Consider the following 26,627-nt stretch of genomic DNA (forward strand, 5'->3'; position numbering starts at 1 on the left):
ACGTTCTGGACGTGGTAGAAGCCAAGTGGGGGGCCTCTGCCTGTGTTCTTCAGGGGCTCTGTGGAGAAGGCCTCGTCGTGGCGGTGGATGAAGCTGCAAAGCAGAGGAGATGCTTTGGTGTGGGGTGGGGGACTTGGGATGAGACCTTACCAGGTGGAACCCACCTCACATGAGGGCGCTGGGGCGTTCAGGGCCTGCGGGCTGGGCCAACACAGCACCAACATGGCCTGCTCCCTGCTCAGCACCCAGGCACGGGAGCCTTGGGCACAGAGTCCCTGCGCAGCGCGGGGACACAAAGGCAGCAGGGGCTCACTTGAACTGGCAGAAGATGTCGGCATATTCGGCAGAGATGCTGGACGCCTGCAGGACTGTCACACGGAAGGTGAAGGTGTTGCCCAGGCGGAGGTGGTCCAGGGCAGCATCCAGGGGCCCATCCAGGGCGGCTTTCTCAGAGCTGTCTAGGAGGAGGCCTTCTGGGGGCACTGCTGCTGGGAGTCAAGGAGAGAGTCATGGACCTCCAGACCATATTGTCTTCCAGCCACAGGCCTGGGCCAGGCTCAGGAACCAGGTCTCAGCATCCCCTACGCCCTGGGCAGCTGGGGTGGGCGACCCACCTGAACAGGTGTTGTTGTTGACTTCATCGGCTGAGGGCCCCACGTCTGCACCCTGGCCCTGGCCCTCCACGATGCGAAGCTCTTCCTGGGAGGTTCCCGAGCGGGACATCCCCACCACGGGGCAAGACTCGGACTGGAACTGATCAGAGGGGGACCAGAGTCAGAGAGAGCCAGGAGCCAGCTGAGGAGGGGCACCGTAGACCCTGTCACAGGCCCACGGGAGGGCTTTGCCGCCCAGAGCCTGGGCTGGGGCCTCCATGAACCCACGCACCAGACCTGTGCCTGCCTTGTAGGGGGGCATCCACCTCCCCAGGTCTCAGTTTTCCCTGCTGTGGATGTGTGTCTTTGGATTCTATAGCCTATGGCTATGGGAGGTCTGAGCTGTCCTGGAAACAACTCACCACCTGCCTCTCTGCTCTGGTCTTCAGTTCAGCCGGACCCCCGCCTGCCAGGGCCCCTTGTCCAGCAGGTTAGCTCTCTCCCCTCCCCTTCTTGGGCATCCCCAGTACTGACAGCCCCTCCAAGAGAAAAGGCATTGGGCAGACAGACCACCCTCGCTCAGGGAGTAGGGCACCCAGGTTCCAGGTGACGACACGGCCAGGTGGGCACGGGTGAGAAGCGAGTCTAAGAAGGTGGGGACAGGAGCCACCTGAGTGTGGCATGGGGTGCACTTTGGGGACCTTCCTCCACCACTCTCTCAAGAGCAGAAGAGGAGACTGAGTGGTCCAGGTGCCACTGGACACAGCGCCGGCCCTTCACATGAGGACCGCAGGTAGGCAGCCTCAGGGGGGCAGCCCAGGAGCAGGCGAAGGAGCAGGCGAAGGGGGCAGTGGGAACGTGCTGTACTGTGGGGACCCAGAGGAGAACTGGTCCAGAGAAGGGAGACAGGGTGGGGGTGGCTGCACCTCAGTGTCTGTTCTGGAGGCTCGTGTTGTCCACCTGCTCTGCACCCCGACTTGGACCCTGGAGCGGCCGTGGTGGGAGATGGGTGGATCCAGGGGTCAGGGCAAACCCGGGAAAAGGGGCGTGGTGTGCTTAGAGATGGGGCAGGCTCAGTGCTCTGGACCAGAGGGAAGAACCCCAAGAGGACTCAGGGCCCGTGGGATGGGACAGGGGTGTTAGAGGAGCAAAGTGCACAGGACTCCAGTGAGCGCCAGGCACCTCCAGGTCTGGGACTCGGGAGGGAGCTTGGTACCTTTTCAAAATGCTGGTCATCAAAGGAGATTTTAGCAGTTCCCGACTGGCGGACGCCAGAGCCATAATCAGGGGCCTCTTCATCGGCTGCAGGAGAAACAGAGCAAATGGTTGGAGCCCAGCTTGTCCCCTGAGGTGGGTGTGGGCAGAGCCAGGCTGGGCCACCCCGCAGTCAAAGTGAGAGCACAGGAGCCAGAGCAGGCAGCAGACTCCTGACCGAATCTGCCGCCCGTGGCTCAGTGACAACCAGGGCATGTCCCGGCACACTGACCACCCGCCTGCCCAGGGGCCCCAAAGCAGCCACGGCCTCATCACAGCCCACCTTGATAGGAGTCACAAAGTCTATATTTTCAAAACCAAATCTTGCCCGCATTCCCAGGTGCTCAGGCAGAACCCAGGTAGCCCCTCCCCATCCCCATGTGCAGAGACCACCCCACCGGCCCTGCTGGTCCCACCTCCAGAATCACGAAGTGCCTCTGCCACCATCTGGGTGAAGCTACCACCTGTCACCTGCCTAGACATTCAAGGGCCACCAACCGCCCCTCCACGCAACTCCCCAGGCCTGCCGGTGCATGCGCCCACACTCCCCAGCCTTCAAAGCTCTCAGTGGACCCGCTGCCTGAAGCCCTGAGCTCTGTCCTGCCATGGTCTGTGACAGCCAGCGCCTGCTCATGCAGGAGTCAGTGCTGAGGGAACAGCAAACTGACCTCGCCCGGGTCACGGGCAGGGCTGATGAGACTTCTGACACCACCAGTACAAGGGCCGGTGCCTTTTCTAAGTTCCCTTCTCCACCACCACAGCCATTAGACAGGGAAACAATTAGGCATCACCCAACATAAAATGATCCAGTTGTAGGATGGCCGGCAGGAGGCCTGGCGACCCAGCCCAGGATTGGAGCACTTCCTAGGCACTATCCCAGTCTGGTTTCCCAGTATATGACCTGGGATAGCAGGGGCTGTGGACCTGGGCACACAGACCTGGGCTCAGAGCTGCTGTACACCTTCCTAACTGGCGACACTCATCTGAGAGGTGGGGGTACCTCTCAACCCCATAGGGTGCAGGACAAAGGTAGAGCTTTGCACTGAGCTTGAACTCGGATCCTGGGAAATGGGAAACCTCCACGTGGACCCCAGAGAGCTCCTCTGACCAAGGGCAGACCAGGACGGCAGCTGCCCTCACAAGGACATGGGCCGGCCCCACGGCCTCTGGTGCAGCCCCACTCTCAGGAAGTGGCTGTCAGGGTGGGGGCCAGTGGGAGGAAGTGCTCAGGATGGCTCCGCTCTGCCATCCTGACCACTTGGTGGGAGCTGCTGGCACAAGGCAGGATTGGGAGGACCTGGTGAGGTGGGGGTGGCACCTCCTGGAGGGGAGACAGAGGTGATAGGTGTTCCCAGCTTCCCTGAGTATTGCAGCCCCGGTAAACACCCCACCTTCCAGCAGCAGGGCTGGGGCCCTTCCCTGGTGTTCACCCTCACTCCCCAGCTGGGCCCCCTGATTCTCAGCACTGTGGTATCACAGTGACTGGATGACAAGCAATGACATGGCCAGTGGGAGGTGCTATAAACAGCATTTAGAAATTATGGGCTAGGCTGGGCAGGGTGGCTGGCGGGCGTGGTGGCTCACGCCTGAAATTCCAGCACTTTGGGAGGCCAAGATGGGCAGATTACTTGAGGTCAGGAGTTCGAGAGCAGCCTGGCCAACATGGTGAAACCCCGTCTCTACTAAAAATAAAAAAATTAGCTGGGCGTGATGACACACCCCTGTAGTCCCAGCTACTCTACTCGGCAGGCTGCGGCAGGAGAATCGCTTGAACTGGGAGGCAGAGGTTGCACAGTGAGCCGAGATCCAGCCACTGCACTCCAGCCTGGCGACAGAGCAAGACTTTGTCCAAAAAAAAAAAGAAAAGAAAAGAAAGAAATTATGGGCTAAGGAGAATTTAACATTAGAGTCAAATTAACTTCATTAATTAGGTGGGATTAAAATCACCCAAGGCAGCCAGGATAGCAGAGCCGGGAGAACCAGACATCTTGCATCTTGCGGGGGATATGAGGTAACTCAGGGTGGAGAATATGAGCCATCTCAGAGTTGGGGGACTTGCCATCTGGGGAGGGGTATGGCCATCTCAGCCTGCTCCAGGTTGCTCCTCTAAGCAGCCCCAGCCCGGCAGCCAGGAGCCCCCCTGCAGCCATGGATGCACGTCCTCTCTGCATCCATCTGCCTGTCTGTGTGTCTGTCTGTCTGTACTACTCCCTCCCTAGGGTGCCCAGGCAGCCAAGGCCTTTGAGAGGAAAAAGAGTGGTCCTTGGTGAGGGGAGACCTTGGTGGAGGAGCCCGGGGCAGGCAGGGAAGCGAGTGGGACCTTCCCTCATGGCACAAGCCACCTGTTGCCCTGCAGCTTCCAGGCAGCCAAGCGCTCTCACATCTGTGTTCTCAAGTACCCTTCAATATTCGTATCAGGTGGGGAGCATTACAACGGATCCCGTTTACATGTGAGCAAACCAAGGCTCAGACACTCTGGGGCTGCCCTGGTGCCTCTGGCCATCCGGAGCAGGCTGAGCAGCACCAGTCTCCACCTCCCACAAGGGAGGGGCTTGTGTCTTCAGGCCCAGTGTGGAGGGGGACAGGCCTGTGCCTGAGAGACCAGGGAATGCATCAGGGAACCAGAAGCACCCCAGGGAGGGCTGCCCTGAGCAGGGCCCAGGGGCCAGGGACTGGGCCTCACACGCCTTTCCTGGGGCTGCAGAGACAGCCGGGTGGGTGGAATGTGTTGACAGAGAGCACTTGCTCTGCAGCAGGCTGGGGGAGGGATCCAGGTGGTCTTGGGTCCATATGGGACTGCCTGATGGGAAGGTGGAAACCCCCAACCAGAGCAGGCTCAGATGGCACTGGGCTCAGCCTGCACAGCCCCCAAGGCACCTCCAGCTGACCCTGGGGAGTCCAGAGCCAAGAGCTGGGCAGCAGGGGCTTCCCCTCCAGGGCCCACTGCGGGGCAGCAGCCCGGGGCGCCAGCCCAGGACAGCGTGGAAAAACAGCTTCAGGTTGACCCCAGGGAGAGTGGAGGGCCAGCTGAGGCCAGCTTCCCACTAACCACTACATGATGCCAGAAGGCCCTTCTCGGGCCCACGCCTCTGCCTGCAAAGGTCAGAGCCAGCCCCAGGGGCTCCAATGCCACACACGGCCTTTGGCCCACACGCACCTGAGATGGCCTGGACCGCCACGCGGAGGAAGCCCTTCACCTCGCCCTTCTCGCTGACGATTGCCACACGGTGTACCAGGGGAACGGGGTACAGCAGGTTGCTCAGGTACACGAAGGCCCTGGGGAGAAGCAGAGGCCGCGGTCATGGGCCACCCCTCCACGCATGTTCTGAACGGCAGCGGTGGCAGCATGGCCTGGCTCACGACACAACATGGAGCTGCAAAGCAGAGGGAAGCCGCCGGACAGGACAGCCAAGGCCAGGACAGCAAGAGCGGGCGGGGACAGGCAGGGCAGGCACTCACAGGAGACAGGAGGTGGAGGGACAGAGAGGAGGACGAGGAATGAGCTGCGGCGAGCAGAGGCACAGCCCAGTTGGGCCCGGACCTGGCTGCCTGAGAAGGGAGCAGCCGAGGAGGGAGGTTTCAGCCTGCTTCAAGGAGGACGGGGGCCAGACCAGGACCCAGACCACACTGCACTGCCCCCCTTTTCACACTGGCACTGATGGCCAGCATCGCTCTGCCTCCTGCCCACTTCCCAGGGGTCCCTGATGCTCACGGACCCCACAGAACCCCTTCCCCAGACAGAAACTCAGCAGGTGGGAGCTCCGAGGTGAGTTGGCCAAGATGAGGCACCCCCAGCCCAGGGCCCAGGGAGGTGCTGAATGGAGCCCTGAGGACACCCCCAGGGCCACAGTGCGGCCCAGTCTGCCCTGTCAGAGACCCAGAGCACCAAGATCCCCCTTTCCCAGGACCGGCCTAGGCAGAGACCACGAGTACCTACGGTCGCCAGATAGCTGCTGCGTTCCCTGTGCTGACCAATATGTGGGCAGCTGGGAGGACAGAGAGGACCCTGGAAGACCCCACGCCACCCAGCCAGGGGGAAGGATACCCTGCTTCCTGCTCCAGGCAGGTGTGGCTCTGAGCACCATGACCTCCGGCATGGGAAAGGGCTGTGCCTGGGGCCCTCGATTCCAGAGCAGATACTGATGAGGGGTTGAGTGAGACTCAGCGGGCTGTGAACGCCCAACACCTCTCTCAGGTGGGCTCCTGACCTTGCTCCCTCCACACCCTAATCCCCCTGACCTTCCTGCAGCAGCAAGTCAGAAACCAGCAGCACAGGGGCCCCTCCTACTCATCAAATCCATCAGTTCCACCTCAAAAGTCTTCAAGAAGCCCCCCTCAACTGTCCCATCACCATCAGCCACCCTGCCATGGCCCCCACAGCAGACAGAAAGGTCTTAAGGCACCAGTCAGACACATCCCCCCATGCCCTTGGTGACACTCAAGCTCCTTGCAGGGGTGTCCATGCCCCATGTGGCCCTGGGCGTCCAGGCCCTGCCTCCCCATCACAGTCAAGCTCAGCCTTGTGGCCCATGGGTCCATGGATGCCCCGGGTGTCTCTGTTTCCAATGCAGAAGCCCTACCCTCCATCTCATCTGCGGCCTCAAGCCTCCTCAGAGGCCCCAGCATCCCAGTCACTGTCAGGACCTTCCCCTTGGCCGTCTCGTTCATTCTGACTTTACACATCCTCATGGCACCTCCCTTGCTTTCTGAGTGGCCCTGCTAAGCTGAGACCTCACCAACGCCCTCACTGCAAAATGGCCCAGGCTCGCAACAGGAAAAGGGTCTTGCTGCCCTCCAGGGGCCTGAAAGTCTCCTCAGGCCTCTCTCCGGGGGTAAAGGAAGCCCCTGGTGGCTTTTTGGGCCCTCTCCCCAGCACAACGCCCCCTCTGAAGATGCCCCCCAAGAAGCGAGTACCCCACACCAATGGAGCCCATCAGGGACTTGTTATCCACAGGGCTGCAGGCGGCTCTGCCTGACTTAGGTGTGGGGGCTGGAGCTCCACTGCCCTGGGCCACCCACCCAGGTTATGTCCAGAAGCGCCCATGGAAGCTCACCCTGGCCCTAGTCACGAGAGGACGCTGAGGCCCACAGGGCGGGGCCCCTCCCCACAGTCCTGCTGGGTGCTCTGCAGGCAGGGACTCACCAGCATCCCCTTGGGAGGGGGACGGCAATGCCTTCCCTCCCCAGGGCACCCCGGGCTCCTGGACAAGGGTCTCTGCTTGACAGTGGGGGTGGGAAAAGGGGCTGCTACAAACTGAGCAAAGCTAAGTTGTTCAGGAGTGGGGGTGGGGAGAGCCAGAACTTGGGCCGCCAGACAGCACGGCTCTTCTCCGTGGCTGGCGCACCACACTGGGGGAGACATAATGAGACCAGACGGGACAGCTCATGCTGTGGGGCTCTGAGCCAGCCCCTGCCCTCCAGCCCCCACCCACCCCACATTTTCCCAGAGCTAGTGCCCACTGCAAAAATCCCAGGGTTGGAGGGCAGAAGGGCACTGAGGATGAAGAGACTGCCCCACCCCACTCTGCAGGAAGCCCATGGGGTGGCGCTTGGAGAGGGGGCAGGACCTGGGACCACTCCCACTGTGGGCCAGGTGAGGACACTCAGGCACGGGGTTCCTGAATCCATTGGCGCAGCTCACAGGAAGGAGAGGCTATAGCTGTCCAGGGCCACCCAGACAGGGTCAGACACTACCTTTCCTACCCCAAAGACCCATCACCACAGCTGCCTTCCCAAAGCTTAGGGCAATTCCACAGGGGCTGCTGGCAGTGAGCAGAGCCCTGGGCTCTGGGGCCATCCACGTGTGCCACTCATGGCACCACAAAGGTGACCCACCAACTTCTGAGCTCCCCAGGACCACACCCAGAGGGAGGAGACTTCTGCACCTGAGCTAGAGAAGGGGCCACTCCCTCCCCACTCTTAGCTCTCAGGGTCTCACACTGATCCCCTCCTCACTCTCCCCCACTGCCCTGAAAGGCCAGGTCCAAGGGGGTCTGAGGCAGTGCATAGAGAGGTAAACTGAGGCAGGGGCCAGGCCCATCCCAGGTCACATTGTGAGGCTGTAGCAGGCAGGCCCCATCCTGGCTCTCTCCACAAGGGCTCCCTGCTGAAGAAATGCTGTGTGGAACTGACTCTGAGGAGACGCCTTCTGCCATGTTGCCAACTGTGGGCTCAGGCTCCAGCAGCACAGCACAGACTCGAGTGCCCCACAAATCAGACAGGGGCTGGGCTCGAGGAGGAGGCCCAAGCCCCTCGCAACCCCAGGCTCAGATCATCCCATTATGAAGCAACATGGCAGAAATCACAGCAGCCGGCATCTGTGGAGGCTCCCTAGGGGCCAAGCACAGTGGCGAGCACACAGGGCCTTTTGCTCTTCTACCTCCTGGGAGGCAGCGCACCCCCATCTCCTCGCCAGGGCACGTCCTAATAAACAGTCATCTCAACTCAACCAGCTGCACCCTTCTTTCTTAGAGATGCAAAAAATCTACCCAGGGTCTCAGCACATTAGAATGATGAAATATGGTACTTATACCTCATCGCACACAGGACGACCCTGAGGCAAAGAGATTAAGGAAGTCACCAGGGCCTGGCAGCAAGGGCCTGCAAGGGACTCATCTCCAGCTCAACTGTGTGGACACCAAGCTCCACCACCTACTTCTAGGGCCAGGGTTGGCTTCCATGGGTACCTCCTCACCCACTCTGAGTGGGCAATTCACCTGGGCACCTGCTTAGTTATCACAGCTGATTGATTAAGCAGATCGATTGTTTCATGCTTTTTTGGACTGTCCTCATGCTGGGGGCTGGGAGGACCCAGACACTGTAGCATCACAGACTGCTGCTAACTGCTTTCAAACAGATGGGCAAGATGCAGCCCAGACTGTGCCCCAAAGGTGGGGACTGCTGGGGGTGGGGCCCCGAGGGACATCCAGGTAGAGGTTATACAATGAAAAGGACCCCTGAGGTCTGACACCAAATGCTCCCCCATCTCTACAGCACCCTGTGAGCATCCTCATGGCACTGACCTCGGGCCCCAGGCCACCGGCGGGACATGTGGATCTGGCTGTGGCTCTAGTGCTGGGTGCTCTCCTCTCCCCACTGCCCGTCCCAGTCTGCCTGGCTTGGTGATAGACTTGTTCAGCCAGAAGGGACCTCTAGGGCCCTGAATCCACTTCCCCAGTGGCAGCACCAGCCTCAAGAGAGCTGTGAGCTGGGACCGGAAGGTGCCCCTCCACTCTGCGAAGAGCCCATGCCAACCAATGCACCTGAAGTGTGAGGTGATGGGGCAGAGCACTGGTGCCTGGCATCTTGGAGCCTGGCGTCTCTGCCCAGTGGAGACACCCTCCAGGGCTGCAGGTCTCCCATGCTGGGAAGGCCATGCCCCCCACCTGCCCTCTAGGTGTCAGAAATAACCTCACATCAGTTGGGAACCAGAACGTAGCCCAGCCTGTCCCTACCAGCCACAGACACACCCAATGCACAGAGTGGCTCTCAGGATCTCGGGCCGAGAGACGCCATCCGCAGCCATGCTACAAATACCAAGACAGAGGGGCCCCAGCCCACCAAGAGCACCATGTGGGACCCAAGGGAGTGGCGTGGCCTTGCCAGTCCAGAGGGCACAGAGCTGACCCAGAGTGAAGCCCTCGAGCTGGAGCAACGTTTATCGACCCAGCCCTAGACACCTGCGCTCCCTCCCCAGCCCTGCTCCCCTCCCAGGGACCCTTATCCCAGGCAGTCAGCCTCTCGCCCTGCTCTCTCTGCAGCTCCTGTGCCCACCCACCCTTCCCGTGTTTCCTACCCCTCCTATGCCAGGGGAAATCAGAGCCCCAGGCCCACTCCTGTTGGAATATGGGCAGTGGTCACCAACCCACCTGCCTCCCCAAGTCACCTGGTGCCCCAGACCGCCAGAGGCAGAGGCCCCTGGGGGCTGACCCTGGCCTTGGGTGAGGAGCCCCAGTGCAGAACACAGGAGGCCAGTGCTGGATGGGCCTTCCGCAGAGGCCAGGGTACCTTGAAGCAGACTGAAACCCAGCCCGAGAGAGGCAGCAGCAGAGGCAGACAGAGCGAGGGCTGAGTGTGGCGGGAGGGAGGGAGGAGGCAGGCGCTAACCACAGATTGGTGAGGTGCAAAGACGCATGCTGGGACCCAGGGAAGCCTTTCCAGAGGGGACAAGAGTGGGTGCCCCAATTTCGCTGAAGCTTTGGAGAGAGAGCCAGCAGCTACCAGAAGGTTAAAGGAAAATCAACGAGGGGCCTTCCCAGGGCCGGGCCTGCACAGCTGCTGCATGGGAGAAGCCAATTCTTGCCAAACCAAAAAGATCAAGATGATTCCGAATGAAGCCCTTCACAGACCACCCCGCAATATGGGGGCCAGGTCTCTCTTTGATGACTTTTGTTTGGTTTGGTAGTTTTGTAAAATCTCAAATCCACAAAAGGGGAAAAAAATGTTGGAAGGACCCAGCTCTTTCTGGCTGAGACTGCGAGAGCCCCACCCCACTTCTCCTGATGTCCTCATCCCCCTGTGCGTCCTGATCCCTCACCTACCTGACACCCGGAGCCACTCCTGGGGCCCAGGAGGTGCAGGGGGCCTGGCCCTACGGCCCGGGGCTTTCTGAGAGAGGCCTGCATGGAACTGGCCTTGGGGTCCACTGCTCCCTCTTGGGCCCTGCAGAGTGGGAAGTACAGGCCCAGAGCATCTCGGAGGGAGAGTGCCACAGGTTTTTATCTGGTAGGCCAGCTTATCTCACCTCACAGCCTAGTAACACTCATGGAAAATTAATCAGAATAAATCCATGGCACCTGCCCATGAGGACCTGCTGTCTTCCAAGAGGGAGGGTGAGGCTTTCCTTCCACCATCTCCACCCAAGGACAGAGTAAAGCCCGTGTAAACCCTGCGATCTGGGGCCACCCTTAGCCTTCAGCTGTCAGCACTGCTGCTCCAAGCTCCAGACTTTTGAAAACTTCCACTGGCCTAGCCCGGGGAAGCAATCTTAAATCGCCAAAAAAAGGTTGCTATTAAGAATTATCTTATGACATTCATATATGTAAAATATATAAATTCAGCTGTTTCCTGAGCTGACCTTCTGACTACTACAGCCAGGTTTCTAGATCTTTCCTTCACCTGACTTCCCTTCCATGATAACAGAAAGGCAGCTGGATTTGCCAAATCTGCCAGCAGGGTGGGACGCCTGCTCCCTGGGTCTGGGCTTCCCCAGCCTCCATTCTGTCTCCCAACCGTGGTTTCTCATCCATTTGGGCAACGTGATAACCAGCTTCTCTCTGCAAAGGGCACATTCCATGAGGGCATTGGGCCACATGCCCCCATCTCTGGCCATGACAACCGAGGAGGTCAGGAGGGATGGAGTAGTCCTCACCTTTAGACAGGCATGTTTTGCCCAGGCCCCATCACTTCAGAGGGAGGTGGGAGGGTTAGCAGCTGCCTCCCACTCCTAAAAGTGGCCTCAGGATGGCTGCCTCTGAGTTCAGCTCCTTTCCCCACAGAGAGTGGAGAGCACTGAGAGCAGCCGGGAGCCTCTGTCTCTTCTGGATGACAGCTGAGCTGGGGTGAGGCTGCCTCCGCTAGGACAGTGTTGATTCCCAGGAGAATGACAGGACGGGCATCCTGCTTGGGGGCGGCTGGCCCTCACCTATCAAATGCCCCTCGGGCCCTGCACTGGGACTTTCAGGGAGGAACTCGGCCATTGGGTGCCTGAGCCACTCCGGGGTTCCTACGGCCTCTCTGCAGAAATAGTCCCACCTGCCTGGGGCCACAGCTGCAAGCTCCGGGGTGCGCTACCTCTTCTGTACCTGGAACCCAGACTCTTCCCTGCCGGCCCAAAGCGACCGTCTCCAGGATGGGTGAGCAGCCCCACTGCAAGGATGCAGGGCCCGGGGGCCCTCGGGTGCTCTCCTCAGGAGGCCAGCCCCTCCACCTGCCTCGCCTGCCCTGGGAGGGCCCGGGCCAGGCCCCAGCGGTTCCTCTGTGCCCGCAGCAGTGCTCCTGTGCAAAAGAGCTGGGTCCTCCCCAGCATGCTCTCCTCGACCTCACCAACCTTCCTACTAAACTGAACAGGGGGGGCCGGTCGTAAAACGGGTCCCGGCCGTCGCACAGCGCGTGCTCCGGAAAGACGTCGTCCTCCAGGTCCTCCTCCTCCTCCTCCTCCTCCTCCTCCTCCTCCTCCTCCTCCTCCCCCACGCTCTGCTCCTCGGCAGGCTCGGTGGCGTCGGAGTCGGGGCTCGAGAAGGTGGGGGAGGGGGTGAGAGCAGCCATGCGCTCGCTCATGCATGTGTTGAGAAGAGGGTAGCTGTTGCAGCCAGAGATGGCTGAACTGAGGTTAGTGCGACAAGACAGAGAGAAGTTAACACCAGCGACTCGCAGGGACAAACAGGGGCCAGGGCCGGGGCCGGGGCTGGGGGGCTTCTGTTTAAAACCAAAACCAAACACACAGACCATCGAGAATGCTGCTTTAAAAGATGAGAGAACCAAAACTGTGCCCCCAGGCTTGGAAAGAAATCACATGTATGGCCAGCAGGAAGGTTCCGGAAGGTTCCGGAGGACACCTGCAGGTGGGACTGAGAACAGGGGTCTCGGCTGGGAGTGGCTGAGGCCATATGAGGACCTCGAGAGTTTGGCCACGTTGAGGCCTCAGAATACCACGGTCCCATGGGGTGAAGGGGGCTGGGTGCAGACCCCAGACTGGGAGACCAGGGAAGGAGGCAGCCATTTGTAAGGCTCAGGTGACACAGCCCTGCCTCCATGTTCCCACCCTCAGGACCAACAGGTGACCCGGAAAGTTTGCTTGGGAGCCTCACATATTCATACACATGGACCCATGGGTTCTGGCGGCTACAGCCCTGCAGTGGGTTTGGGTGGCAGTGCCAAGACCCCATCCCACGTCCCCTGAAATAACAGGCCCTGTGGTGTGTGGAGAGGAATGGCTGGGAGGAACCTCAGGCCAGGGAGGACAGGGCTGGGAATATGGGGCTGGAAAAGCACTTGTCAGGGCCGCTCCTTGTATCAGGCCAGGGCCCACTCCTACCCCCGCTGCCATCTCTCTCTCTCAATCTCTCTCTCTGCCAAGGAAGGGAGGAGGCGCCCACCTGCCCACCAGCCGGAACCAGGGGAAGCGGTCATAGAAGGGGTCTCCGCCGGTCACCACATTGTCACAGTCCTCGATGACACTGGAGGGCACCTCTGCAGCGCGGTCGTACATCTCCCGCATCAGGTCCAGACGCTGCCTGCAGGGACGGCAGGGGTCAATGTGGACCCAGGCCCAGCGCTCAGCAGCTGGCACTGCACACCCTTATCTCCTGGGGACAGTGGGCTCAGCCTAGCTCTGGCCACCACATCCAGCTCAGGGTCATCAAGGTCCAGGGGGCTTGCTAGACAGACCCCCTCTGTGACCCTTAGAGCTGGTCAGTCACAGGTAACGTACTCAGCTCAGCACGCAAGGTCACCAACAGCTCCTCCCAAACTCCCTCCAGCGGGTGGGCTGGGGAACAAGCAGTGAGGGGCTAGAGGGGCTGGCGGCACTGGGCTGCTGGAAAGCTGGCGGAGAGGTGGGAAGAGAACCCAAGTGAAGCTCAGAAACGGGGATCAGGCCACAGAGGCCCAAGAGCTCAAGGAATAAAGGGCAAACTGGGGGTTAGGGACACAGAAGACAGAGAAAATAGCCTACAAATTATTATTCCCAAGAAAAACTTAATGTAGGAGAAAGGAAAAGCAATCATTGTGCCCCTAGATCTCAGGTATAAGAGAAACCACATCAACAGTGGCTGTCCGTCCTTCCAAGCCACGTAACCTGGGAGAACAGGGCAGAAGAGTGAGGAGCGTGAGTGTGGGAGTGTACGCTGTGTATATGTGCACGTCTTCATGAATGCTTATGAGTGTGTGTGTGTGTGTTTGCATGAATGTGTATGTGTGTATGAATGCATTAATCATATTTTTATTTTCTGTATCTTGTGATGTTTTGACTTCCTTGGGGGGCACTGCAGGCTGGGGAGGGCTGCCCAGGTCCTGATAATTCCTAGAGACAGTCGGCAACTTGCCATCACCCCTGCCTTTCCTACACAAACCAACCAATCCCGAGTCTGTACCCCAGCCACCTCCTTTCTCTAACTTTTTCACACACCAGGCCAATATTCCCCCTGGCCTAAATCACCCAGGACAAGGTACCAGACAACTAGGGACAGCCCTGTGCCCCAGAGCCCTGCAGAATTACTCAAACTAGCCAAGCCTAAGCTGTCTCCCTGCCCTGCCTGGCCTTTCCCACAACCCCAGGCTGTGGCCTGGGCCTTCCCCTACTCCTACTCCTCTCTGCCTCCTGATGGGCCCTGGTGCCTCCCCCCTGTAGCCCTGCAGGGCGGGGCGTGCCATGCTCTGCTTCCCAGGGGCCTGTGAGTGACATTCAACTCCTCCACTGATGGCGCTGACCTCACATGGTGACTCAGTCACCCCCATAACTTAAGGCCTGGCTGGGTGCAGTGGCTTGCACCTATAATGCTAGTACTTTGGGAGGCCAGGGTGCAAGGATTGGCTGAGGCCAGAAGTTAGAGATCAGCCTGTGCAACAGAGCGAGACCTCATCTCTACCACAAAAAAAATTCAAAAATTAGCTGGGTGTCATAGTGCACTCCATTCCTGTGGTCCCAGCTACTTGGGAGGCTGAGGTGGAACAATCACTTGAGCCCAGGAGTTCGAGCTGCAGCGAGCCGTGATCACACCACTGCACTCTAGCCTGAGCAACAGAGCAAGGCACTGTCTCTTAAAGAAAAAAAAAAAATTAAGGCTCAAGACAAATCAGCGTGAGCATGTGGGGACAGCAGAGGCCGAGCTTTAGGAAGGACACGAGCTCACGTTGGGCACAGAGGGGCACAACCCAGGCTTCCTCCTCACCACCCCCACCTCAGCTCCTCCTCCACCTTCCACTGGGCTCAGCTAAGGGATCCACCTCCCGGCAGCTTCCTGAATGGAGGAGCAAGGGGGCATTCCTTCCACCCCCCACCACCTCTCCCAGTCCCTCTGGGGAGCCACCCTTCAGGCCCTGCTGTACCCGCTCTGGGCGCTCCGCCAGCCTGTTCTGTCGGTGCCACAGCCTGCCCTCCCCTCCACTGCACCGTCCTGACCCCTGTGGGCCTAGGGAGCATTCCCCTCATCTGTCCTTTCCTCCGAAAGAAAATGCCCAAATCTATTTTTATGTATGATTGCTGCATTGGTAGAAAGAGAATGAGGATTCTACAAGGCTGGATTCTATTCACGTTTTTCTTCTGATTTTAAAATAATTGGAACAGGAGGAACAGTGGTGTCTGCAGGTACTCGCTGTGAAGCCTGTGCCTCCCACCGCTCCTGTGGCTTCAGCCCTGCCCAGGAGGACCCTCCCACCATCCACCCAGCGGCCCTCCAGCCCCACCTGAGCTTCTCCAGCGTCCAGTAGTGGGTGGCCCCGTTCTTCTGGTCCTGGACCTCCACGGCCACAATGGTGCGGGGGAAGGGCCGCGTCTCTCGGTCTTTGGCGGCCTCTGGGGGCAGCAGGTCGGGTGGCAGAGGGGAGTAGAGTGTGTCCGTCAGGAGGACAAACTGGAATTGTACCTGTGACGGGGGAAGATGAGCACTCGTCAGCTCCTTGGGGGACAGGGTGCCAGGTCCCCAAAAAGGCTTCCTTCCCACCTTCTGGAGATTTCAGCTGCCTGCCCCACAATGGTTCACTGGAACCTTTCAGACAGCCGCCAGGGGGGACCATCTACTTCCTGCCTGCCCACCCGGCCGCCGTCTCCCGTGAGCAGCCAAGTCCCACCTGGCCAGGTCTGGGCTCCCTCACTGCCCACCCTTCTGGGGGGCCAGGTCAGGCAGGGCTGCTACGCCACCCCCGGGGCCGGCAGAGAGCCAAGTGCTGAGTCCCAAGTAGCTGTCCCCGTCATGAGTGAGGTGACACACTCTCTCCAACAGGAAACGGTACAGCCAGTGGGCAGCCCACCTTCTTTTTCAGCTCCACGCTGATGGCATTGGCCTCCTTGAGGAAGATGGCGTTGCCCCACAGCAGGTCCCGCAGAGACGTGAACTGGTACCACTTCCACTTCCGGAAGGCCCAGAGCGCCAGCTCACACTCTCGCTCTGTCCACTGGACTGTGGGGAGAGGTCACACGTGGTCATCGCAGGAAGGCCATGACCCTGCCCACCATGCCCCGCCCTCTGGAAGGTCAGGCTGGTCGGCCACTCCATGGGGCTGCCTAAGCTGACCCTGTGCTCTGTGTACATCACGGCCGGGTGGTTATCAGGTAACAAGATGGAAGGCTGGAAGGTTACTCCCCCTGTGGTCACTGAGGCCAGAGGAAAACAGGCCCCTCTCTCCCCAGGCTTCCTCTCACTCTGGGTCTGGGCTGGGAGAGCTCTGTGCTTGCCCCTCCCCACCCCCCGCCCGTTTCACACTAACTATTTGGGTACACAGAAAGAAGAAACCGGCAGAGAGCTCTGTCACAGTGGGCAACATGAAAAGCTCTGCGTGCCCCAAAGGAGAGGCCGCCACGAGCAGCCTTGTGAGTCAGGCTGAAGATCAGAGTGGCTGGGGGAGCAACACCGTCAATGACAGCCACACACCATCTGGGGCCAGCAGTGGGGAGCAGGACCCACAGGAGAGGAGGCAGGAGGGCAGGCCAGGTGCTCCCAGGTGGCCCTGGCCCATACACTCTCTCCCCGACCCATGCCCTGTCTGTCCACTGGGCCCTTGAGAGAAGGACAAGCAGGGACACAAGGAGGGACTTGTCCTTGTGCTGAGGCCCCACCCCTCCTCCCAACACAGCACTACACACCTTTGGCTGCCCCCAATCCGGCACGCCTGAGCTTTGCAGTGGGAGGGAGCTTCGCTGGGTAAATGAGGCCAAACAGGGGAAGAGGCCAAGGTCACGCCAGCACAAAGCTGCAGACCACCTGGCCAGAGGCTGAGATGGGCGCAAACCCCTCCCCACCTGCATGTGGGCCACCTCTGCCCACAGCTGTGGGAGGTCAGCTGGGTTGGCCCCCGGAGCACATGCTCACTGAGGGAATCCTGAGGTGATGTGCACAGTGGACTCTTCCTCGGGGGCCCCATGAGCCGTGTGGTCAGCAGGATGGGAAGAGTGGACGCATATGAGCATGGTGAGCCCCTACCAGCCCCATTCCCCATCATCATCCAGCCACTCCTGTCAGAGGCAGCATGTGTGTGCACGTGTGTACATGTGTGCACGTGAATGTGTGCATGTGTGTACACACGCCAGTGCGTGAGTGTGCAGAGCTGCTTGCCAGCTGTGGCACAGTATCCCCCCTCCCGGATTGCTGCTTCCACGGTGCTTCCCAGGGCAAGGAGGTCTTTCCCTAAAGAGACAGGTCCAGACCCCAGGGCAAAAGTGCTGACCAGTGACCTCCAGGGAGAGGCCCAGGGCTGCCCACCTCCATGCTGAGACCCTCCTGACGCAGCAGGTGCCGGCCCGGTGACCCCTCACCTTCATCCTCGGGCTCCTCCTCCTCCTCGTTCACCTCCGGGTAGTACCTGGAGTCCATCTGCTTCTGCAGAGCCTCCAGCTTGCTCTCATAGTCCTGCAGAAAGCAAGGCCTGTGACTCCACTACGGCCCTACCTGCCTGGGCCTCTCGCACTGCGCCTAGATAGTGGGCCTCACCACATCCCACTGTTTAGATGCAAGAGATGGGGCCAGGCAAGCAGGGAGTGGGGGCGTGGGAGGACAGGGGTCCCCTGGTGTGGGTGGGGGCTGGGCAGGGAGGGCGGGGCTACGTCACTCACCAGCCGCTGCTGCTCCAGCAGGTAGGTGGCCTCCTCCCGCTCGCGGCGGTACTGGTCCTCCAGTTCCTGGAGCCTGCAAGGAGGCATTGGGGTGAGCACAGGAGGGCAGGAGGGGCAGCAGGCAGATGGGGGTGGCCTCCGCCTCACCTCTGCTCCATCTCCTGCTTCATGTCGATGCCCTGCTTCTCCAGCAGCTCACGCTGGGCGAAGGCCCAGTCCACAGGCTCAGCTGGGGTCTCCGCACAGGGCGTGCGCTCACGCTCCTGCCGGGCCTGCTCGGGGTGGTTGAACCGGAACACATGGCTCTTACCCATGATGATGCGGTTTCCTGGGGGACAGAGGGACAGGTGGCCTTGGGGGATGGGGATCTTCAGGTCCCTGATGGTCTCAAGCGGGGAGGCATGAGGAGAAAGGGGAACGGGTGCAGGCACCCCACCATCCCCAGCTCCCAGCCATTCCTTCTTCAGCCCTCGCTGGGACCTGAATGTGTCTCCTCACTCTCCCCATAAATCCACCCTTGGCCACTCTCCACTCAGCATCCAGTGACATTTGCAAACCACAGATCTGGGGCCTCTGCTGTGCTCCAGTGTCCCCGCCCCTCCCCAGGCCAGCCTTGTACTTGCCTCCTGCCTCCAAGCCCCCGTGCACACATGGGAGCCAGGACCCTCCCTCTCACATCCCGTCTGGGGCCGGTGCCCCCAGAGCTGGACTTGGGCCCTCCACAGAGCACTGCTGCAGGGCGCAGGACCCTTCCCTTCCATCTGTCTCCCCCACTAGACTGGAAGCAGGGCTGGGGCAGGTCCCCTGTGCCCAGGGCTGGGGTCCAGGGTCCGGAGTCCAGAGACCACAAGAAGGAAGCAGGGACGGCAACTAGCAGGCACAGGTGGCTGCAGAGCCTCAGCATCAGGGCCACCGAGGCATGGGCATCAGTCCAGCCCCTCCCACCCCAGCACCCGGCTGGACCCCCCTCAGGGCTGCCCCATCTGCAGGGCCCTCCAGGGCAGCACTCACTGTCTTGGGACAGTCCTGCCTGCAGGGGCTCTCTTTGGATGGCCTAGTTTCCCTCTGACTTTCCCTAGTAGCTGCAGCTCTGTCTTGGGGCCCCATAGAGCCGGCTCTGCCCTGCCTCCCACCCAGGTGGCCCGTGCCTGCAGGTCTGTCCCCCCTCAGCACCTCCTTGCTGGCTGCTCTCAGCTGGCCACTTCCTCTGTCCTCCCTGTCCACAGGCCGTATGCAGCCCACCTCGGACACTGGGAGGGAAACCCCAAGCTAAGGCCTCTCTTAGCCTAGGCCCTGCCCTGAGCCCCACAGGCACCAGGGCCAACCCCAAAACAAGCAGGGAGAATGGGCACAGCTGTCTCTCTGTCCGTCTGACCAGCTGTCGCCCAGGCTTAGCCACACCGACTCCCCATGACAAGGCCACCCCACGAATTCAGGACATTCAGTGTGTCCTGCCCTCCTGCCCAGCGACCCCACAGGCAGGACTCCTGAGTCCCGAAGACTCCTCCGAAAGCCTTCGCGGGTTGGCAGATGGGCTAGAAGTGGGGCCACTGGGTGTCACCTGCCCCTCCTCACCCCCTCTGCTTTCCCCTAAGACAGGGTTAGGAAAGGGTCTCCCCTGTTCCAAGCCAATGGTCACTTTTATGTCAGCCTGGCCAGGCCACAGCACCCAGTGATTCAGCCACACCCTCCCTGGGTGTTGTGTGGAGGTTTCTGCACATGTGCTCCACACCTGCAATCAGCTGATGGAAATCAAGGAGGCCCCCAACGGTGGGGTGGGCCTCATCCAAGCAGGTGAAGACCTAAGAGCAAACTGGGGCTTCCTCTGAGGAAGAAGAAACCCAGCGGATGGAGTCCACTCCCACCAAGTTCCCACCCTGCCCCGAGTTCCCAGCCTGCCCCGAGTTCCCAGACTGCGACCTGCCCATGGATTTCAAACTTCGCTGACCAGCCCCGCCATCTGATAAGCCAATTCCTTGAAATAAATCTCTTTATACGTAGACATGGTTGTACGTTATCTCACTACATCTCGGTACATGTCTACAGCCATGTCTGTGCGTCAGGCTGCTGCTGTTTCTCTGGCAGAACCCTAACTGCGTGGGCAATAGTCACACACCACTCAGGAGGGCCCCCTGTCTGACTTCTCTAAAGAAGGGACTTTATGCCACATGTGCCTGCACGTGTTTGAACATCACAGACACTGCAGTGTCTGGGAACAGAGCCCAACCCCACCCGGGGTGCTGCATTCAGAGACTGGAGCAGCCCACCCCACTGAGCTCCACAACACCTCAGCTCTGGGAAGCACCTGTCCACAGCCCTGTATCCCCCAGACCAGCCCGACAGGGCAGAGTCCTGGGCCAGGAGGCAGGAGCTTCTTCCTAGGCAGGCACACCCTGGCTCCTCACTCAGCCCACAGCACGGACTCAGTGTCTCGGGGCCCCTGTGTTGTGTGAATGGGGCCTGTAGTGCTGTGTTCCTGGAGTTGGGGGACTGGGGAGGCACATGAGCTGCTTGGGTACCCGCAGCCCCCTCCCCTACCTGCCCAGCGGCCCTTAAGAGCTGCCGTCCCACACAGTGCACAGGAGGCGGTGGCTTGGACGTGGGAACAGAGGCCTCGCCTCATGCCTCTGCCTACCTGACTGGCCCCTGGAGTCCCCAGCCATACCTGACCGCAGGATGCTGGGCTCTGTGACTTTCTTGCCATTGACGTAGGTGTCTGCCCCCTCACAGGGCTCCAAGGTCACCACAGCTACAGGAAAGGTGGGAGGGGCAGAGAGGAGGACTATGAGGGGCTGTCACCTACAGCAGCTCAGCTTACCTGGCCCCCGGGCATGGCCTCTTCCAGGCCTCTCGCCTCTCTTTTCCCTGCTACACAGGCCGTGACCATTGGCAACACTCATTTGGGCCTCAGAGGAGCTTAGGGGTCTCACCCCACTTAACAGAGGAAGAAAGTGATCCCCAGAAGGAGGATGCATGTGCCCATGTTGAAGCCAAGAGGCTGTGCTGGGCCGAATCACCCAGGGCCCTGTCCAGCTCCCCAGGTGGACAAGGATAAAAACACCAGCTAATGGGGCCTGGGCCGTCCCACAGGAGAGGGTAGGCAGGGCTTTGCAGTCAGAGAATTCCAGGAGAGCCAATCGTCCCAGCACCACTTAGGGCCATCATCCTGAGGTGGCCAAGTTGGACAGTGGGTGTCAGTCACAGGTCTGCAGGCCAGAGGCTGGCTGGATGCTGCCGGGAGATGCCCTTAGCCTGGGCTGTGGGCCATGTGACGGCACACTGACACCGCAGGCCCATCCCCAAGTTGGGCAGCACCAGGCAATGGGGACAGCCCCACGTCATCTCCAGGAGGGAGACCACTGGGCAGGCAGGGGAAACGGACAGATGGCCGCCCACAGCCAACAGGAAACCAAGGTCTGGAAATAGTTTTCCACCCTAGATCTGGGCTCAATCCTCATGGCTCACTGTCCTCCCACCATGAACATCCTCCACCCTGGGCCCCAACACGCTTCCCGGCCAGCAGCCCACCTGTGCCCCCACCTCCAGCCCTCAAGGAGGCTCAGCTCCCTAAGGCAGCAGCCACCCCTGGCCACAGAAAGTACCAGGCATTTTCCCAAGCACCAACCTAATGGAAGTTGTTTTTAAGGCTGGCCCCAAATATCTCTCTCTCTCTCCAAATCTCTCTCTCTCTCTCTCTCTCTCTCTCTCTCACACACACACACACACACACACACACGTCCTGCCTAGAAGTATGACTTGCGACCCACTTAGTGCTGGGTAAGCTGGGAGAGGGTGACCTCATTCAGGCCTGATCATCACGGCACAGGGGCATGGGTGCGGGTGGGGACGGTAGGGTGGTGATACCTTCGCTGCCTCCCCTGGAGTCGCTCCGGAAGACGCAGTGCTCCTCCTTGATGAAGTGCCCACTCAGAACGATGTCCTGCCGCCTCTCGCCATCCTCCCTGCCCACTCTGCGGGGTGGGGGCACCATCAGCACGGCAGCCGGGACCCAATACACCCAGGACGCCACCCACTGGCCTCCAGGGACGCCCAACCAGGATTGTTTGGGAAACACCCAGCGCAGACATCAGTGGGGTCGCTGGGGAAGTCCAAACTCAGTGGCCCCTCTGCAGAAGCAGGAATGGGGAGTCCAGCCTTCCCCTGCCAGATCCCAGGGCCTGGCCAGGCTGGAGTGGCTGCCAGGTCCCCTCTCACCTGGTGATCCCATCCTTGATGTAGTAGAGCAGGCACTCAGACATCAGCGGGTCCTCGTTCAGGTTGACGAGGTGTGGTGTCTGCAGGGAGACAGGAGGATCATCTCTCTTGCAGAGGGGCAGGAGCCCGATGCTGGCCACACCCCCCTCCGACCTCTCTCCAGGCACCAGACTACCACCAGGGTCCCTGCCCCCGCACTTGGCTGGTGCCACCAGGCTAGTCACTCCAAGCCAGGAAAATGAGGAACACAGAAAGCTCAAGCCGAAGGCCCAGCCCACCAACAGCAGCAGGCTGGTGGGACCCGACCACCCGCATACACCCAAGCCTGGCACAGCAGCCCCAGCACTGCAGCAGAAGCTGAGCTTCCAGAAGGGCAGACAGCCCCAGCTCTCAGCATGTGGGGGCCCTGGGGCCCTCTGAGGCTGGGGTGAGCCCCCAGATGTGCAGACCACAGGCTTTGTCCCATGGGGTCCTGGGTTCCCAGCTTTGGACTGTAAAATGGGGTTCTAGGACCCCATTCCAGCTCAGACAGCCCAGAAACCGTGGGTTCACCAGTGGGAGCCAAGAGCCAAGAAGGATCAGGACACTGACCATGGAGGGCTCAGCCCTGGAGTCTGGGGAGTGAAGCAGTTGTGAAGGGATCCTTGATGAGCCACCTGAGGCACCCCCATGCAGAGAGGTGGAGACCTCGTCTCTGGACGAAGGGGACAGACCATCCCCAGCTGTCCCTGCCCCCTGAGTGGGGAAGATGTCCAGCCAGGAGGGGCTGTGCCCACAGCTTTGGGGCTGAGTAGGGGCTGCAGCCTTGGGACCCCACTGCTCTGTGCACGTCTCGTGACTCCCAAGAACACTGAACTTCTCAAGAAGGGGGTCCCCAGTGGTCCCACTTCTGGGCAGTGCCCAGACCCAGGGCAACCAATAAAGCTGCAGCCCTGGAGTTCCACCCTATCCCTCCAGGAAGGGGATGGGGTCTGAAACAGTGCAGGGAACAATCCATTCCAGACCAAACCAAAGGCCTGTCTAGAAGACGTGTATAGTGAAGCCCCATTAGGACATTGCCTGTCCCGGCCCTGCCTGGGACTGGAATCTCCCTACAGCTCTTCTCAGGCCCTTCCTGCCTCCGGACCTCAGCGCGTGCTGGGCCGGCGGCCTGGAGCACAGCCCTGCCCAGCCCCTCCCAAGCTATGGACACACAGGTGTCTGTCCCCATGTCCTGGCCATCTTTGGGGTGGGTGTGTGGGGTTTGGGGACTAGAACCACAAGAAAGACTTTTTCCCAAGTGTGTGTGTCATGCCCCACCTGGGCTGCTGTGCCATGCCCCACCTGGGCTGCTGGATGGGGGCATAGGAGTCATATACACTCTGAAGCAGCTGCCCAGGGGTTCTGTGCCATTTGAGGGCCTCCAGCTGAAAGACCCCTTAGGCCTGGCCTGGTGGGAAAAGAGGGGTCCCCACTGGAACAGTCAGACCTGACTCTAGCTGAGTTCCAAGAAGGCAGCTGGCACCCAGCTCTGTGAGCAGCACAGGCTCCAGGGCAGCTCCAGACCCCTCGTGTCTCAGTCTCCAGCCTGGGTGTTGGCTTCTCAGCCTTGCCCTGACCTTGGAGAGCCCAGTCCACACTCCAGGCCACTAAGAGACCCATCTGATGTCCCAAAGCCACCAGCATGCCCCACCATGAGAATGTGGGGACAGAATTCTCCACAAAAAGCAAAGTGTGACTATGGGTGAGCTTCACAGCCCCAGTGCCTGGGCCAGAGCCCCACCGTCCTCCCCTACTTCCAGGAGCCCCCTCTGGCTCTACCTGAGACAGCACCTCACCTGGTCCTGTTCAGATGAGGGCAGTACCACAGAACTGAGATAGCTCCTACCTTTTTGGGAGAGAATACGCCCAAGGTGCCGCCATCCTCCCTCATGGCCACACCCATCTCGGCCAGCAGGGCTTCCCTGGGGGAACAGAGCTGAGGTCAGCACAAGCTCCACAAGGCTTCCAGCACTGGCCTCAGCCCTGGCTGACCAATGGGGGCAGCGGGCCTGTGGCCACCGTGGCCTGGGTGGTGCCCATGCGTGTCCCATCTGGTCACTGGGTTAGGGCATCTGCTGATGGGACCGGCCCCTCTGCACCATGGTCAGGGATCAGGTCTATCAGGCCTCAGGTCTCTCAGGCCTTGGTGGCTAGCAGCCAGCAGTACACAAGGTGGGGGTCATTGGGGATGAGGGAACAGGTTTGCCCTGGGCTGGGATGTGGCCACCCCATGGTGCAGGTGCCCAGCACTGGAGGGCAGGGCTCAGTGCTCATCCTGCCCAGGCTCCGGGCTTACTGGCTGCACCCCTCCCCCTGGGCCTCAGTTTCCCCGCTGCACACCTCTCCATCCGGATGGCTTCTGTCCGCCGCAGCTTCTCCTCCCAGGTCTCATTGAGCTCAGCTATGATCTTCTCTGTTTCCTGGGGATTGAGGCAGAGCACAGTGAGCTGCCGGGGCTGGGGCCAAGGGAGAGGACAATGGAGACACGGGTGCCAGGAGAAGGAGCTGCAAAGCACAAGCGCCATATTCCTGGGCCCGACAAGGCAACGAGGCATCCAGAAGACCAAGGTAAAGCTCAGAGAATGTCTGTCTTTCCCTTAGCCACACTCAGGAGAATGGAGAAAACGCAAAACAAATCTGGAAGGAAAAGAGAAGCAAATGCTCCTGGGAGATTCTGAGCCTCGGCTCCTAAAGCACAGCCATCCTCGCTGCTGCCAAGAGGCCCAGGTGCTCAGCCCTCTTCAGGACATGGACGACACTGCCCAACATCAGCCTGGCCTCTCCTTTTTCTTCCCACCCACAGCCCAGTGGGACCCCAACACCCCAGAAGGGCTCTCTGCTCCAGGGTCACAGGCCCAACCTCGCCCCCATCCCCTTCCTCACAACGGCCTCAGTGGGGCCTCTGCCTTTTCCCCTCAGCCCCTCAGTCTCCAGGCGCGTGGCTCACCTGCCCCTGCACAGCCATTCACTGAGGGGCATGTGTCTGGAAACCTAAAATGATCCCGGCCCATTGCTGGGCACCAGGGAGCACACTGTGCCTTTGAGTGGTGGGAGGTGGTGACTATTCCCAGGCAGGTGTGCAGGTGTGAACACAGGATGGCCTGGAGGGAGCTCAGGAACCTGCACCACACTCACTGCCCTTCTCAGGGGGTATAATTCTATAGGACGCCAGGGAGGAAGCTGCTGTGACCTGGGGCTGTCGCCAGTGGAGGGGATGCTGCGGGGTGGGGAGGGACGAGACTCCTCTCCACCCACAGATGCCATCCAGCTCACTGCTCCTTGAACAAGCACCCACTCACACAATTAAAGACTCGACAGGAAGTCTCAGTCCTGGACATTCATTCTTGGAGCTTCCCTTGTCCAGGCTTGGCATGGGTGGGGGCACAGGCCATCCAGACACCCAGGTCTAGGGTCCTGCAGGGGCATTTCCTGCCCAGCAGCTGAGTGTTGTGCAGCCCACAGCCTGGGGACCCCCAAGTGAACTGGCTGCCTTGGTTGCTGTGGGTGGTCTGGAGATAGACCACTGGGCACCTGGGTGGCCACACGCCAGAGGCTCCTGCTGATGCTCCACAGTGGCCCTATGAGGATGGGCTGTACCCAGGAGGGCAGGGTGCCTCTCTAACTCCTCCGAGCTCCCCACTCCCAGAGTCTGACACCCTGAAGCCCCAGGTGGTGCCCTCACCTTCAGTCTTTCAATGGCCTCCTCGCTGCCCGGGGCAAACAAGATGCGCTCGTGGAGGCTGGACACAGAGGCCGCGCGGCTGGACAGGGCTGAGAGCGAGGATGAGGGGCTCATACCCACCAGGGCATTGGTCACTGTGGAGAGAGGGTCAGGGGCTTCATTCACCGTCCCGCCACGGTTAAGGTTATTGTTCTCAAGGTCGGACACGTCTATGGGGAGGAGGGGTAGGGCGGGCAGACAGACAGAGGGAGGGAGAGAAAAAAGATGAAGATGGGAAAAAGTAAGAGATGGGGCCCAGAGAAGGCAAGAAACAGAAACCATCAACGAGGCACAGCAGCCCTGCCAGGCCCAGGACAAGCGCATGCAAGGCCTTCCTGCCACCCCTTGCCTATGATGGGACGGGGCCAGCAGTGGCAGGCACTTGCCCGCCTGCCCCCCAGGCCTGCCCTCCCCAGCAGCAGCATGGCACAGACCTAGGCACTCTGAAGCTCCCCTGCACCCCCTGTGCCAGGCTTCTTGCTTTCCCACAGCTGCACTCCAGGCCCCACTGCCAGGCCACCCTGCAGCCCCCACACCTGAGGGCTGGGAGCCTGTCCTCCCTGCATCTTCCCACCCTGTCCACTGGCTTGGCGTGGTCACCCAGCAGCGCCCCGTGCAGACCCCCACGCTTGTCCTCCCACCCCTCACACCCACCGTCAGCCTGGGACACCACACACCCCCGAGCTGTGGGGCCGGGCTGTGCTAACCTTCAGCCCACTGCATGGAAATTGGCCCAGAGACCATCCTGGAGGAGGTGAACATGGGACCCTCATGAGGGAGGCCCTTCCCCTCCACCACGAGGAGCTCACCCACCAGCCTAGGCCTCATGCGTCCCTAAGGCCCGGGAGGTGGGGCTGTGACATCTCTGAAGTGGGTGGTGCCAGGGGTCTCCTAGCGGAAGCGAACACACAGCAGAGCAGCAGCAAGCACGGGACCACACGGGGTGTGGGGGAAGTGGAGGGCGCCCTGCAGCCAAGCTCGGGGAGGCACTGAGCCCCATGGAGCCAGGCCCGAGGCCAGGAGGCACAAAGGTTGGGCGGGATTTGGCAGCATCCGC

At 60.6% G+C, this 26,627-nt stretch overlaps 1 protein-coding gene across 20 annotated transcripts in view; it reads right to left on the reverse strand.

The window, feature by feature from the left end:
- KIF1A (kinesin family member 1A) overlaps positions 1–26,627 on the reverse strand; it is a 121,803-nt gene that overhangs the window by 31,398 nt on the left and 63,778 nt on the right. For 7 of the 20 annotated variants that reach the window (XM_054679681.2, XM_016950901.4, XM_016950900.3 and 4 more), the window contains 17 exons: positions 25,532–25,665; positions 24,190–24,269; positions 23,696–23,771; positions 21,829–21,908; positions 21,478–21,584; positions 20,279–20,362; positions 17,761–17,941; positions 17,614–17,686; positions 17,317–17,410; positions 15,816–15,964; positions 15,252–15,430; positions 12,944–13,081; positions 5,005–5,123; positions 1,810–1,895; positions 615–753; positions 314–485; positions 3–93 (listed from right to left, as the gene is read on the reverse strand). In XM_054679681.2, coding sequence (XP_054535656.1) covers positions 3–93; positions 314–485; positions 615–753; positions 1,810–1,895; positions 5,005–5,123; positions 12,944–13,081; positions 15,252–15,430; positions 15,816–15,964; positions 17,317–17,410; positions 17,614–17,686; positions 17,761–17,941; positions 20,279–20,362; positions 21,478–21,584; positions 21,829–21,908; positions 23,696–23,771; positions 24,190–24,269; positions 25,532–25,665 — 1,982 coding nt within the window. Of the gene's footprint in view, positions 1–2; positions 94–313; positions 486–614; positions 754–1,809; positions 1,896–5,004; positions 5,124–11,895; positions 12,172–12,943; positions 13,082–15,251; positions 15,431–15,815; positions 15,965–17,316; positions 17,411–17,613; positions 17,687–17,760; positions 17,942–20,278; positions 20,363–21,477; positions 21,585–21,828; positions 21,909–23,695; positions 23,772–24,189; positions 24,270–25,531; positions 25,741–26,627 lie in introns of all 20 variants that reach the window. The other 13 variants (XM_054679676.2, XM_016950903.4, XM_016950897.4 and 10 more) reach the window with 3 other exon arrangements.

The sequence above is a fragment of the Pan troglodytes genome, chromosome 13 (genome assembly GCF_028858775.2).
Source record: "Pan troglodytes isolate AG18354 chromosome 13, NHGRI_mPanTro3-v2.0_pri, whole genome shotgun sequence".
Taxonomy (NCBI): Eukaryota; Metazoa; Chordata; class Mammalia; order Primates; family Hominidae; genus Pan; species Pan troglodytes.